The sequence below is a fragment of the Ailuropoda melanoleuca genome, chromosome 9, assembly GCF_002007445.2.
Source record: "Ailuropoda melanoleuca isolate Jingjing chromosome 9, ASM200744v2, whole genome shotgun sequence".
Classification (NCBI taxonomy): Eukaryota; Metazoa; Chordata; class Mammalia; order Carnivora; family Ursidae; genus Ailuropoda; species Ailuropoda melanoleuca.
In genome coordinates, this window is record NC_048226.1 from 88,953,008 (window position 1) to 88,969,168 (window position 16,161).

General features: G+C 39.5%; 1 protein-coding gene across 3 annotated transcripts in view; it reads left to right on the forward strand.

Moving 5' to 3' along the window:
• Positions 1-16,161, forward strand: part of NSMCE2 (NSE2 (MMS21) homolog, SMC5-SMC6 complex SUMO ligase) — a 208,427-nt gene that overhangs the window by 97,092 nt on the left and 95,174 nt on the right. Inside the window, exon 5 of one of the 3 annotated variants that reach the window (XM_011226871.3) lies at positions 5,958-6,041. The exons of 1 other annotated variant lie outside the window; for it this stretch is intronic. In XM_011226871.3, the coding sequence (XP_011225173.1) occupies positions 5,958-6,041 (84 nt within the window). The remainder of the gene's footprint in view (positions 1-5,957; positions 6,042-16,161) is intronic. One more of the 3 variants, XM_034668607.1, reaches the window with a different exon arrangement.

Here is a 16,161-nt window from a genome sequence, read left to right on the forward strand (position 1 = left end):
GTCTGGGACTTCAAAGGGGAGGAAGACAGTTCACAGGGAAATGGGAAGAGCAGATGTTTTGTAAACAAATGTTTGTCACACCTGGCAGAGACAGGGCTTTGAACAAGTAGGCTGGTCAGCTTCGCCCAACTTACCACACCTAGCTCACATTCTTTGTAGTTATCTCTGGTGATAGTTCTTTTCTGGGACCAGGCCCTCTATTTAAATTGTTAGAGGCAGTTAAGTGGGAGGTAAAAAGCTCTCCCTGACTCTCATGGGCCTTGATTGTCTTCAGCTCAGAGTAATCCACATGCCATAGTGGCATGTTTCTGGGAGGCTTAATCTGAAGGCACAGAAGAAGATGGACTTCTGTGTACTCATCCTACTTTCAACAAACAGTTAGTTGACTGTTTATATATGACCAATTTTGTTTCATCTGCATCCTCTTCTACCTTCTCTTCCCATCTTACTGTGAAAGAATAATGGATTTCTTTTCTTCTCCACCTCTTCCCTCTTCCCCCCTTTCTTTTTACATTTTCAAGTATGTAGAACTTTTTCTTTCTTTCTTTCTTTCTTTCTTTCTTTCTTTCTTTCTTTCTTTCTTTCTTTCTTTCTTCTTTTAATTTCTTTTATTTATTTTGCGGGGAGAGAGAGAGAGAGTGAGTGCAGTGGGGAGAGGCAAAGGGAGAGAGAGAGAGAGAGAGATACCCAAGCAGATTCTCTGCTGAGCGTGGAGCCCTATGCAGGGCTCAGTCATGACCCTGAGATCATGACCTGAGCCAAAACCGAGAGTCGGATGCTTAACTCACTGAGCCATCAGGTGCCCCTAAAGTATGTTGAACTTTTAACATTCTTTTAAATGAGTTATCCTCTGACAGGAACTAGCAGGTAAACAAGATATATTATTTCCCAAGATTTTCATATGATGGTGACCAAGTACATTGCAAAACATGATCACATTCCAGAGTTGTAACTAGTTCTGGAGGCTTAGTTACACAATTGCCAACTCTCATCTTCTGCGGAGATGTGACCTTACAGAAAAGTAGAGTCTGAAGCATGATAGATTACTTTTAAGCTTTTTGAGTTTTTGTTTTGTGTCATGTAATAGTCCTCAAGCCTTTGACCCTTAGCTAGGCAACAAAGTGTATCCAACTGAGACTTCTGGAATACTATAAAGCTATAATAAATTTTGCTTTAAGACTACAGCCCAGGGTTGTAACATGGACCCAGAAGTCATAGTCCACTTAGAAGAAAAGAATTTTTAAAACACAGTAAATAAGAATCACTTATGTTACTAATTTTTATTGATCTTTTTTGGTTTCATAATTTTGTGATTCAGGCCTTAATATGATCTAAATACAAATAATTTTGAACTGTAAAGACATTGAATTCTGCCAGATATTTTATGTATGAATTATGTGGAATTTTTCTTCCTTAAAGTCAAACGCAGAGTTCATTTTTATTTTTAATAAGGTACTGCTAAGTTTTGCCCATTGCAATAAATGAGTAGTCAGTGATTTTGCATACTCCATCGACTTGAATTTTTTAATATATCCTTGAAATTTTTTTCCAAAATAAAATAAATATAAGTGCACTTTTATTTTAAAATATTTCAAGACATATTTGTACTAATGTAAGGAGGTTACCCCAAACCCACGTGGGGAGGGTTGTGGGCAGGAGTGCCAGCTGGAGGAGGTGAAAGTCACGTCGTATGAGTGTCTTGACTCCAAAGATGTTGTGAATCATGGATCTGGGTAGATTTCTGTCAGGGACATTATCATTCCACCGGTCTCCCCTGTTGGAAACCTAGAAATCATATTTTCCTCTTTCATTCCCTTTATCTAGGACATATAGATCCTTATAGGTTGTTTATTTAGAAAAATCTCTGACTTTATCTTTTGCTTTTTTCTTTTTTTAAAGATTTCTTTGTTTATTCTTGGAGGGAGGTTGAGGGACAGAGGGAGAGGGAGAGAATCCTCAAGCAGACTCCCCGCTGAGCATGGAGCCCAAAATGGGGCTCTATCCCAGTCATAACCTGATCCAAAACCCCGGCGGAACTGACTGAGCCTCCCAGGCACCTCTGGCTTTATCTTTTTCTTTCCTGTGACCACAGCATCAAGTCTGATCTTTATCAACATACATCTGGACTATAATAACAGCTGAGAAGAAATGAACTAATGCTTTGTGACCGTGCCATTTCATGTACGTTTAATCCTTAACAAACCTGAGAGGTAGAGCGATTATCCTCGTGTTCAGGTTGAACTGGGCAAGCTCTTACAGGAGCATTATATTGCTAAGGAGTCTCCTTGCCCTGGGTCTTTCTGCCCCTGTAGTGCATTCTGTATCAAAATACCATGATAATCTCCCTAAAATGTAACCCTTGCCTAATAAAACCTGTAATTGCTGATCCAGCACCTTACAAATTACCAGGGATTGTTCACATTTGATTTCATTCTGCACAAACTACTCCATGAGGCTACGATTATCTTATATTACTACCTTGTAAGTAACCTGTAATGACTTCTGCTTCCCATCAAACCAATGATAAACCCTTCATATTGATGACATCCCACGTTTTGTGCTATGGCTCTGCTGTATCCATGTAGTCATATCTCTCAGAGTGAACTGGAGTTAACTGTTAGCCAGGCGAGCTTCCTTATGGTCCTCCTTAGTTACCGTTCTCATCTCTTCCCGTACGTCTGTTCGGACACAGCGCTTGTCCGCGTCGCCCGCTTCCCCCCATCCCCGTCCTCTCAGTGTGAACTCTGCCAGCCCTACGGGGCCCGTTTCAAGTCCCACCTTTTTGAAGAAGCCTTCTCCAATAACTTACGTCTTCCTGTCTGCTTTTCTTCTTGATTTCCTTTGTCAGATATGTTTACCCTTGAGTGTAAAATTTTCTCCCTTAACTATAAAACATATATACATTGCTTCATGTAAAAATATTATATAGGATATTTAAAAGCGAAAAGATAACTCCTGGTTTCCCAATCCCAGTTCATAGAAGGAACCACTGTTACATGTCTTTACAGTCCTATTTCTGTGCATAAACAAGAATGTGTGTGGGCACATATGCGCACACCTATTTACACACGTGGCAGATAGATACAGATCTGTTTTCTACACAGACACCATCTGCAACACTCTTTCTTCCACTTGACAGTATATCTTGGAAATCTTTCCATGTTTGGTGAGTGGGAGTGATTTCATTTAAACACATTGCTTTATTCCCTCATTTCATGTCAGATCATTTTATGATCTGACCTACATTCTTATCTCCCTTCAAAGAAAGAAACCAGAAACCCCTCAAGAGCAGGAGTAACCATACATTCATTCTCATGTCCATTCCTTTGCTCTTTACTCCTTGTGCATTTATTGCATATTTCACTGTTTGTGCCGTGAAAAATTAAGGATGTTTGCTCCTCATAACCTCGAAGGAGTTAGGATATAGTAGGTAAGAATCGAGAGGGACACAGATTTCTGTTCCTGGAAATGCGGCCCATTGGGTTATTTGAACAATCCTTCGCCGAAAACCATCTGAACTATTGAATATGTATAAGAAAACATCCTCAGAGGGGTGCCTGGGTGGCTCAGTCGTTAAGCCTCTGCTTTTGGCTCAGGGCGTGATCCTGGCATTGTGGGATCAAGCCCCACATCAGGCTTCTCTGCTGGAAGCCTGCTTCCTCCTCTCCCGCTCCCCCTGCTTGTGTTCCCTCTCTCACTGGCTGTCTCTCTCTCTCTCTGTCAAGTAAATAAATAAAATATTAAAAAAAAAGAAAGAAAGAGAAAGAAAGAAAGAAAAACATCCTCAGACCAGAAAAGGGCAGAAAATCAAAGGAAATCTAAGCAACAGTGAGAGTTCATGGAAGCTCAAAGAACCAAGCTACTGTAGCCCTAACGGCATTTGCCAATGCAGGCGGATTTGAGCTTTGCTTGCCTTATAGGTAGTAAAACCATACAGAAAACTAAGGAAGTGATCATAAAATTCAGCGTGATGAATTTGGGGGTGGGGGTGGATGTAGGGAGTTTCTGGGGTACTCAGAATTTTCTATTTATTAACCTGGTGGCAGCTATCCAGAGAGATTTAGTTTCTAAACGGCATATTTATTTTGTGTAATTTTCTGTATGCATGTCGTAACTGACAACGAAGAAGGAGATGTAGGACAAGTTGTAAAACAATATATATAGTACGATCTCACACGTGCAGATGTTACGTAGAGGGATGCATGCATGTGTGCATATTATGTAAATGGGTTGTGTAATACATAAATTTTACATGTTGATATATAAATTTGTGTTTGTATACATGTATAAATATGTGTGTTTGGGGCTGCAAGTGTGTGTGTGTGTGTGTGTGTATGTGTATTTCATGTACGTAGAAAAAGATCTGGAAGAGTATTCACCAAACTACTGAGGGCAACCTTGAAAGGTAGAATAGGCATGGGGAAGTAGAAAGGAAGGAACCTATACTTCGTGCTTCACTGTGGTTAAATTTTTTTAAAGTAATCATCGTTATTATTTAGTTTTTTTTTTTAATCAGACTTACTGAAAGATGTGGCTTCTGTCTCTGCCCTAAGTATAAAAGGTACTCCTGCTGCCATGCTTCATGCCACTTGGCACAGTACCTTTTTTTTTTTTTTAATTCATATCTTGTTCTTTTGCAAGACTGGAGCTCTTAAAGGGAACAAGACAGTATTGTGCTTATCTTTCTATTTCTTGTACCTTAAAGAGAGCAAAAGTCTGTAGGCATCCAGGAGATACAACATTTCCTTAGAGGCTCTTTTGAATATTATTTTGTACCTGGCACAGCAGTGGGCATAAAGTTGGCACAGCGAATACAGGTTGATTTGAATTTAACTGACACTTTGTGGAACCTGTAGGCAAATGTGGAGTTCTCCATGCGGTGCCCCTTTTGATCTCAGAAAGCAGGAAAATGAAAATACTCTCTGAAAATTAAACTAAGAAATGAACATCTACTAGATTAAATCCAAGAGAGCCAACGCAAACCTAAGAAACATAAAGACTCCTTGGACAGTAAGATTTCACTGTAATTGAGGGTACTGGCATCTTAAAAACACCCAAACATATAAAATCTTCATCAGAAGAGCATTTTCTCTGCCTTTAAAACAGAGAAAAAGAAAAGCAATCAATTTAATTGTTGTGATACCCAACAGAGCACTGTCTGACCAATACCACCTGCCAGGTTGAGGCATCCATTCAGCCTGCTTGGCAGGTGGATAACCCTGTTGTGGAGAGCTGCAGAGCCTCATGCCATTTTGTGCTGGAATCCTGTGTAATTAACTCCACTTGCTCTGCTTCCATGCCCACCAAGCTTCCCTCTGGTCATTTGCCTTTCCAAGGAGTTAATGCACTCTCAGGCTGATGGACATTCAGTAGCCTGATTCCTCTGCTGTTCAATGTAAATAATAAAGTCCCCTTCTTTTTTTTTTTTTTTTATACATCAGTGTCTTGTGAGTTTTGTTAGCATGAGTCTGCATTCCTGGGTCCAGTCAAAGAGATCGGGTATCAGAGTCTGTGAGGCTCATCAAGGTAAATACTACCTTGAGGGCATCTGTTGGAGCGGACTGCTGGATTTCCCAGGTGATGCCCATCCTTGTCGTCATGCTTCATGTTGCCTTTCCATTCCCCACGTCACCAGAGTAATTCTGCCCGGAAGTAATCTATTAAGAACATCTTCATCATGTGCACATTTCAGTTAGAGAGTACCAAATACTATTATGTCAGTGAGAGTAGACCCTTTCCTTCTGGGTGAGTATTACTTGTTTGGTTTGGCAAATTTCACACCTGTATGGAGGGATGGAATATAGATTGTCAATGCCACATCATGAGGATCCTCTGACAACTCATACCCAGTTCTGGCTTCTCAGCCTCTTCTGGCTTCACTCTGGCTCTCATCTCATTGTCCACATTGATCCTGGCATCATTCTCGAGTCACTTCCTAATCTGGGTCTCTCTTGCAGCAGTGAAACCTAAAGAAGATGGAGGACACAATGAGGTCGACAAGATTAAGGATAAGGATGCAAGTAGAGCAGGCAATGAACGAGGTTATAGAATTTTTTTCTTCCATTCTCCTCTTTCTCTCTCTCCTCAAAACAGCCCCAGTAGCATTTGAAAAGGTTTCCCATACCACACATGTGACATGTTCAGCTCATCTATGAATATAATGGAACTTAGACCAGATGTCAATAAATCATTAACCGCAATTTCTTGCTAAGAAGGGTATCAAAGTAGATAACAGGGCAAAACCCATTATAGCTCTTAAGTGAATCCTGGAATGTTTTTCTAAGTGAATATTACCTCAAATATGACACTGTCAGGTGGTTTTACTAAATTACTAAATTGTGGCTTTCCCCCTTTCTCCTGTTCTTCCCTTTCACCCCAGCTATTAGCCAGCATAACTGACCACCAGATTTCACCATAAATTTATCAGGAATTTACCCAGAGCAATCCTCAGTTGTCACTGCTATTTGAAATACATTTTTATGAGTAGATTAAAACCTCACAAAAATTCCAGATAGAACAGATTAAGATAGGGGCGCCTGGGTGGCACAGCGGTTAAGCGTCTGTCTTCGGCTCAGGGCGTGATCCCGGCGTTATGGGATCGAGCCCCACATCAGGCTCCTCTGCTATGAGCCTGCTTCTTCCTCTCCCACTCCTCCTGCTTGTGTTCCCTCTCTCTCTGGCTGTCTCTATCTCTGTCAAATAAATAAATAAATAAAATCTTTAAAAAAAAAAAAAAACAGATTAAGATAGAATCTTAAAAAGATGTTTTTAAAACTTGGTTTTCAAAACCTATTTTTTAACATTCATGATTTTGTCCATTTATACAGTTGGAGTTCTTCAGCAGAATTAGACAGTGTTGGATTACTAGTGTGTGTAATAAGTTCATGAGGCCTCTATCTGTGTACATCCTGACAGAGCTGTTCTTGTGTGCTGTTGAATGATACGGGGCTGAAATGCTAGACAGGTAGTTGTGGACCATTCCTGGTTACCTAGATACTAATTAAGTAATCAGTGAATTCACCAGGCCTTTTGACCCAATTCGCCAAATGTGCTTTCATTTTCTTTGGATGAAAGTTGATGCTAATGAGGACAGGGTCCAGTTTCCATCCCCTTGTAAGCAGGGTTCGTTTCACAGCCAGAGACATCGTAGACGTGAGATCAGTAGCCACCCTGGGACCCCACAGAAATGAAAGTTAGGCCAGGTGGTTGAAACACAAAATAATCAAGCCTATCACCACTCTGAAGTACCTGCCCTACATTTGTGGGTTAGTACAGCACCTTAGACAAAAGTGAGCATTTCTAAAGCAAACCTGGCAGTTTGGTATGTTTTATGTGGATAGGGGAACTTACCAAAAAAAGAAAGATCGTATCGTATTCCCTGCCTTTATTAAATGTTTAATCACCTGAGGAGAGGATGCACATGGTCAGCATTTATTTAAAAAACACCCAGAACTTTTGAAACTACCTGTATTTTTCAGAACTTACATCTTATCATTTTACCAAAGTGCCTGATATATATATGTATATATGTCAAGGTTCCTCCAAATCGGGCAGTACATAAGCTACTGTGACTAAAGGAGTAGAGTGAGCCAGGGAAGGAGGGTCACCTGAGAAGTAATGAGTGTTTGACCTCCTCTTCCTGCAGCTCCCTTGCCCTAAGCCCAGCCCACTGCCTTCCTTTTCCTTTTTCTCTGTCCTTCTGTTGAAGGTCAGAGTCTAGATAGGGATTCACTAGCCAGAACTGAAAAGACCACCAGATTGTAGAACAGAACTTGCCTGAAGTTGGGTAGCATTATTGCAAGCTGAAGTTTTCAGTTTTCAAAATTATACACGTCTCTTCAGATCCTGATAGACCCTTTGTATGGAAGCCACCCTTTCATACCCTGACTGCCCAAGGCCCCTGTATAAAATGGCCGAGGAGACAGAAGTTCCTCTTCTCTCTCAGTTCTTTTCTGGCATGTGTTTTTGTTCAGCTCTCCTGCAGCCTTCTGACTCTCTGCCTCTTGTCCCCTTTTCAGTAAAAGTTTACCCTAGGACTTGATGTCATTAGATCAGTCCCAGTGTGTGTCTGTGTGTCGTGTATCTACGTTTTGTTTTAGTTTGTAATACACTTTAGAATAGTCCTTTCTAACCAAGCATTTCTTAAATTTTTAGGATTGACTATTCAGACAGTCTAAAAATTACCCTCAACAAATGTATATGCACATAAAATGTTGGGTACAATTCTATGGTATTCATGCACTCCTAATGTCTGTTTATGGATCTCAACTGGATTCAGAATCCCTCTCCCATGATGGAATTCCAAAGTTCTCTGCTTGCATGATGGCTTGTGGGATTTGAAAATACATTCATTCACCAGATACACATTAAATGCCCACTCTGTGTCAGGAACTATGCAGGGCACTGAAATAAACTGAAAAGGACAGTGGCCCACCCATCAAAATTTCCATTGTAGTTGAGGAGACAGACAAGTAAACAGATGATTACAATACAGAATAGATGCAGTAGTAGGGGAAATACAGGTTACTTTGGGGAGCACATCAGGTGAGTGTTTAATTCAGCTTTGGGACATCAAGAAATTCTCCTTACAATGATACCTGAGTTATTCTCCCAAGTAGAAGGAATGCTGTGTACAAAGTCAAGGGTATTATCGATTTGTATGTCATGTTGAGAAATTTGGATTTGATTTTAAAAGGCCTTAAGTTGAGGGGATAAGAACTGATCTGTGAGGAAGATAAGTGACTGTAGCCTGGAGAGAACGGGTTGGGAGAAGCAGGACTGGAGGCTGGCAGGCTGTGGCAGTAAGCCAAGCAGACAATAATAGTGATTTTAACTGAACTACTGACTATGGATGAAAGGAAAGAGGATGATGAAAAGAAAATGAATTGGAAACCAAAGAATTCAGTGATTAACTGCATTCATTCCTTCAACAAATATTTGTGCTGCTGTGTGTTAGACACTCTTCATTCTTTTGCTGGCCACCCCTGAGCCCTTTGAAGTGAAGACTTAGGTTTCCCTTTAGCCAAGGTGGTGAGGAATGTGTGAAGTTTAGTATGTAAGCTCAGGTTACCATCTTGAACCAGAAATCTATCCAGTACATCCTGATGAGTGACAGTGAAGTAGACAAGACGCCATCTCTGTCCTCAAGACCATTGGCAGCAACACCAGGCTTCTGGAGTGGACAGCTCAGTGGATAATGGTGCCATTTGCCAGAGATGGAGCAGATGTGTCTCAGACGAAAGGCCCTGGGCAGAAATGCTTCTTCAAGCTGCAAATGCCCCTCCTGAAATTTCAGGATATCCCTGTAGGTGAGAATCACCGTGCTTAATGATGGGTGTTGCTGATGGGAGAAAGTTCCTATAGAAACAGTGTTCAGGGAGGGGCCGATAGAAATGATATCACCGATAGAAATGATAGTTGGAGCCAGGAAGAGTATGTAGAATGAGAGGAGGGGGCTGAGGTTTGGACCCGGCAAAACCACGGAGAAAGAAGAGGAATCTGACAAGAAAGCCAAAGAGTATAAAGAAAGTAAAAGTTGTTCCAAGATGGAGCCCGAGGGACAGAAGGGAGGAGTAGCAGGGTGGCAGCAACAGTCGGCTTCAGGATGTCCTGGACAGGCTTCTGGTTCAAGATGGTGGCCCTAGCTTACATACGAAACTTCACATGTTCACCACCACTTTAGCTCAAGGGAATCATGAATCTTCACATCAAAGGGCTCAGGCGTGGCCAGCAAAGCAAAATGAAGAAATGTTATGCTATGTGAATTCTATCTCAATGACGTGGTTATCAACAAAAAGAATGATGAAAAATTCTCTTTTAAATGTGTTGGGACATAACTGTTATACTTCAAAAAATGAATAAACTGTAAGCATCCAGATGTGTGGGGGTGGGATCGGGTGGAGTGAGGGAGATGTTGTCCACAAAAGGAGAATAAATTTGTACCGAGGAAAGCAGTGGAGCAGCGCCTTAGACATTAGAGGCAATGTGCCGCTGTTCCAGTTTTACAGCCAGCGGAGGCAGCATTTCTTGAAAGGGCAACAAAAAGATCATCTTTGACAATGAATGACTCACAAAACATGCTGTTCATGTACTTGTCCTGATAGCAAAAATGCAAAGAGATCTGGAGCCAAACAAGTAATAGAACCCAACAGGGGAGGAAATCATAATAGAGTATTTTTTAAGTGGTAGGAATTACTTATGAATAACAGTTGGTAATATAGTAATAAGCCATAATGCTAACAATAAATGATCCCTCAAAAAACTAATATAACAGACCAATAATAACTAATACAACAGACCTGCAGTTGCAAAATGCTTCCACAGTTTGGCAGACAGAAGGAACGTGAAGGAGTGCAAGGAGACTCCGTGCTGTTTTAGGGGTGGCATCTATAAAGAAAAAGAGGATGAAGAAAATTCTAAGTTAAGCAGTACTAGTGTGGAAATGGGATGAAAAATTTCTTAACTGGCCGTAAGTCGGGGGAGACCAGCTAAGGAGAGAGGGTGGTAAGGAGAAAACAATTTGGAAGCATAAACAGCAGAATATAGTTGAGATTAAAACCGAACATATTCATTATCACACAATAGCAACCCTATTCTGTTAGAAGACAAGTGTTCAAACTGATCTTTTTTTGAAATCCGACGATAATAATTTGATCCAGAGCCATGTCTTAAAAAGAAAAAGGTATATAACCATAGATGCAGAGAGAAATTTTTAAAAATATATTTGAAAAGAGTAATATTTTTAACCCTGTGACAGTAAATTCAGCCTACAAAATGAATGACCAAAAATAAATTTGTAAAAAATTTAGATGGCTAAAATTGACAAAAATAGGATTAAAAGAAAGATCCCCCCCCCAAAGTACAAATTCTAGACATATTTATCAGTAAATTCTCTCAAGTCTTAAAGGAGCAGGTATTTCCTGTACTTTCTAATGTACTTCAAAGCATGGAAAAATATGGAAAATGTCCCTGTTTATTTTACGAAACTAGAATGGCTACGACCAAATTCTGTGTTTTTTCTTTTTCTTCCAAGCTAAGAACACTGTCACTTAAAACTAAATGTATGAAATCTTCAGTCAGATATTAGCAAATGAAATCTAGGAGCCTATTGAAAGAAATGGAAAATATGATCAGTTCAGAATTGTGTCAATAATGTAGCATTTGCTTGTCATTAGAAAACAGTGCTATCACATTGAGGGATCTAAAGAGGAAAGCCTCTTCCTTCCTGTGAGCCAGGCAGTACTCTGGTGATCCAGCAGTGAACCCAAGTAACCAACTCCCTTTCTTTGTAAAACTTAGTTCCAGTGGGAGAACAACAATAAATAGATAACTATTGTAATAAGCACATATAAGATTTTGATGTATGACAGATTTCAGATCATTGGGGGAAAAGTTGGCGCATTCAAGAATTTTTGGAGCCATTGGCTAATGTTTTATAACACTATTTTGAATCCCAAGTTTAGACTTCACGTTAAAATACATTCCAGATGAATCAAGGAGTTTAATGTTAAAAATTGAAACCAAACTATGGGAAGAAATCAGCTGTGGCTGCTTGTACCACATTATGTTCTGTCAGAGCTTTTCAATCATGTCAGAAGTAAAAGTGCTTGGAAAGATTGATGACCTGAAGGATAATGTTGCATCGCTTCCGAGCCAGTGAGGATGAAAACAGCTACTTCAGACTTGCAAACATTCCACAAAGCATAACATGTTGGCAAGATTTATTTGAGGGTTTCATCTAGGGAGAACTGAAATATCCAGGGGTAAACCCAGCATCATTTCTTGATACATAAGTCCAGCTGTACCAATAAGACTAAGGTTTCTGGAGTGCTTCCTGCACGCTGGATAGCATTCCGAGGCTTTACATGTAGTACTCAAAACAGTCGTCTGAGGTAGCGACGGGTAGTACTTTACATACTTTACAGGTAAGGCTCACCGGCACAGAAGGGTTTCTAGCTTGCCCTAGGGCACCCAGCTAATAATTGGCAGAGCCAGGATTCAAACCCTGTCTGGTGCCAGAGTCCATTTTCTCAATCCTTATGCTGTACCAAACATGTCTCTAAATTTTCTGACTTACTAAAGTTCTCAAAAAAAAGGTTTCTGAAGATGAATTCAGGGAGGGGAGAAATGTAACTTAATCTGTCCAAAGAATAAATTTGCGTGATAGCTTCCCAACTCTGCAACCGTAGATCCCGTGGGAGCCTGTGAGGGATGCTTTTCTCACCTACATCCGGTCTTGGCCAGAAGGTATTTGTGGGGAGCATTTGGAATTCAGGTTTCATTTAGTTACCAAAATAACTTCCAGAAAAATCACCCTGAAGAATTTTTGAGTGAAAGATTTCCCTCTTTACCCAAAAACAAATGAGTGGACTTCAGATGTCACTCAGTTTTCATCAAAAAGTGTTTGCAAGGCTGGTTTGTCTCCATTTGTGACCCTGAAAGCAGGGCAGTGCGCTCATCAGCATGGCCCACATTCCATTCTCTTTCCCACACCACTGAGGCTAGGAGGCGGAAGATTCCCGCAAGCGAGAAGACTCAGTGCTTACGCTAGCAACACTTCTAAACAAATCTCTCGCCCCCCCCAGATCTGCCATTGTCTTAATATTGTTAAGTATGGGATTTTTTTTAAGTTTATTTAAAGGTGGCATGGACTTTAAAAACACCAAGAAACACTGTTTTACATGTGTGCTTATATTGGTATGGGAATGTTAAGATGTTCACAAGGTATTTTTCAAAAACATCAGCCCTTCTGTATCTGCCCAGATTTTCCTAGCCTCTTATTTTAATTAATCTGAAAAGGACTGAAATGTTATTACAGTCTCTTGATACCATTGAATTTCTAATTAGCCTTCTTTTTTAAGTTTAGTATAACTCTGTCAATTAGAAATGTGGAAACGTTTATAGCATAAAACGTCTATTATTTCCTCATCATAAGTGAACACTTAATGAAAAATAACCCACTTTTACTTTTTTTTTACTTTTATTCTCATGAATTCAGGTTTGTCTGCAATTATTATAGCTATAATTTCTTCTCATTTTCGTTTATTTTGTCATGTCTCTTCCAGACACTTAGTAGTTTCTATATTTTGAATCAGTCTGAATCCTGATGTTTAAATGAAACTTATGTTGATAGCTGATAACAGTGTTGATTATAACGTTATTATTAGCCTGCATATACTAGTTATATGTATATTACAATAAAACAGCTTGTATAATATCTCATTTTTATAAAATATAATAAATCTATGAAACCTTCTTATGGAAAAAATCTAAAAGGATATATACACAGCTATTAAAAGTGGTTACCTTTGATGGTGAGACTACCAGTGATTTAAATTTTTATTTATATGTATATTCAAAGTTTTAATAGGAAAAATGTTTTATTTCCATAAGTTAAAAGTTTAAATAATTGACAGTGGAGTAAGATAGCTCTAGGACAAAATAGACAAATGTCAGTAGCTATCTTATATACCAGCCATGCCATCGATTTAGAAAGTGTAATGGTGGGGGGAGGACAAAATAAACAAATAATCTTATTCTCAGTAGTAACATAATACATAAAATGCCCAGAAATGAATTTAAGAAATAAGTACATCTTTTCAAAAAGCAAACCAATTTTTCTGAGGTGCTTGACACAGTGGGAAATCATATTATGGGCTTCAGTAGGAAGACGTGATTTTTTTTGCCAATGCAAAGAGAAGAGAATTCAGTCTTTCATACAACGGAAGAAATGACAGTTCGTTGAGTAGAATCAATAGCATTTAGTGCCTGAGTAGATACGGAGCTCAAGAAAGGGCTGGGGACAGTGATATTTCTAAATTTCCAACTTAAGCTGGACAGAAGAGGAGCTCACTAACAAATTCAAGCAATAATAGAGCCATTTATTGAGAGCCTGTTACATAGTAGACAGTGTGATAGTTATTTTCATTAATTAGCTGATTTCATCTTTACCACTATCTGAAAGTTATTAACCCCATTTTTTAGATAAAGAAACTGGCTTTTTAAGCAACAATAGATCAGCTGCCCAAGATCTAACAGGGGCAAAGTGTCAGAGCTGAGATTTGAACTTGGACCTATAGTCTAAAGTTTTGGGGGTTTTTTTCCTACAGAATACTACACTGTATCTTTACTACAAGACAAGACCCCAGAAAGAGAAGCAGGCTTGGGTTAGGACACTGGGTCTGGCTTTTTAACATATGGAGTTTAAGAGGTTTTTGTTCATTTGTTTTACTTTCTACTTTATCTTTGATCTGTTCCAGGAGATTTTGCAGTTTCTCAGATGTCATACTGGGTAAGAGGCAGTAGCTGCGTAAACACTGGCTAGGCAGTCCAGATCATGTTATAAATACACCTCGTAGTTTGTCTTGTAAAAGCAGCATCCCATCTGACTTCTCTTTATTATGGAACTGCTAAATTAATATTGTGCCCTTCCTTCAGATTGCTTAAAATGAAGTCATATAGGCAGTCTGATTTACAAGGTAATTATTGCTTGTAGGAAATTACATTTCCTAAATGTTCCACCACACAAGAAGAATCCTGAGGAAAAAAGTTCATTCTTTTGGGGGAAACTGATTTTACATTCTTGGTAAAATACCCCGATGTATTCAGTTAATTGACAAACCCCACCATTTACTTATTTATTTATTTATTTTTAGATTATCTAGTGTTTTGGAAGCTCCTCAGAAAGCCTAGAAGAGATTAAATATTTTCAGGTCTGTTTAAGTGTGTGCTTCTAAAGCTATGATTAGGTGTCTCTCCGAATTCAGCAAACTGGATTCGTTTTTTATGTAGTAAAGATTTACCTTTTGGAATTAGGCTTACAGTCTGATCCTTACTGATGTCAAATTATTTCATTTCCTTTGACTTTAATAATTACATTTAATAATTCAAGCTCTGATACCTCTGTTCCCATTCATGATTCAGTCATGTTTAAAGATGTCTAATAACTAATGGCTAGATGCATGTCCGTGCATAGTATTTGAGTCATCAGTATGCCACAAAGCATTTTACCAAGACATGTGCATCATCAAATAATTAAATTACAACTATAGCTGTAAATGGGACCCAATTTGCAAAAGCAAATAGAGTCCCCTTTAAAAGAAAGAAAATTAACAATACTTATCATGCAGATTCTTAGGTTTAAGTAGCTCTGACTTGTTTAAAAAAAAAAAAAGCCAAGTAAGTAACAGGTATTTCCCATATATAACAAATTCTCAAGCATTGCTCTTTTTTGTATAACTGACCCACATAGATCCTTTGCTATATTTTTTATCTGTGTGCCTCAGGTTGTGTGTGTGTGTGTTTTGTTTGGCAAAATGAAGGACTGTAATATGATTAGCTCATAAAATCCTCTTTTTTAAATTTTAATGTTTTTTTATTATATTATGTTAGTCACCATACAGTACATCCCTGGTTTCTGATGTAAAGTTCTGTTTCATTAGTTGCGTATAACACCCAGTACACCAATGCAATACGTGCCCTCCTTACCACCCATCACCAGTCTATCCCATTCCCCCACCCCCTTCCCCTCTGAAGCCCTCAGTTAAAATCCTCTTTTTTTTTTTTTTTAAAGATCTTACTGATTGATTTGAGGGCGGGGACGGGGGTGGTGAGGTGGAGGGAGAGGGACAAGCAGACTGCATGTTGAGCGTGGAGCCCATCGAGGGGGTCAATCTCAGGACCCTGAGATCATGACCTGAGCTGAAATCTATTAAGGGTCAGATGCTTAACCGACTGAGCCACCCAAGCGCACCCAAACCCTCCCATTTCTAATGCTGCGTGACTTTAACCCTAATTTCCTTTGGGCCTTAATCCTTTTGCTAATTGATGTGACTGACTTGTCCAGCGTAGAACCCCTGTGGTGCAAGTGACTGATGGAGACTGTGAAGTTCTGTGTAGACAGTTTGGTCCAGGAATGAACTCATTCACTCAGCACTTAACATGCCATGTCTGTCCTAGAAGAGCTCACATAGTCTAGTAGAGGAAGGTGATGGTTTAAAACATGGCTCCCAAAATTCTTTGACACTCCTCCCATCATCTGATGGGGCTGTGCCTTCTCCCCTTGAACCTGGGCTCTGTGCTTGCCCAACAGGAGACTATGGCAGAAGTCTATTCAATTTCTACTTAGAAACTACCAGTTTCTGGGCCCAGGCCTTAAGAAAC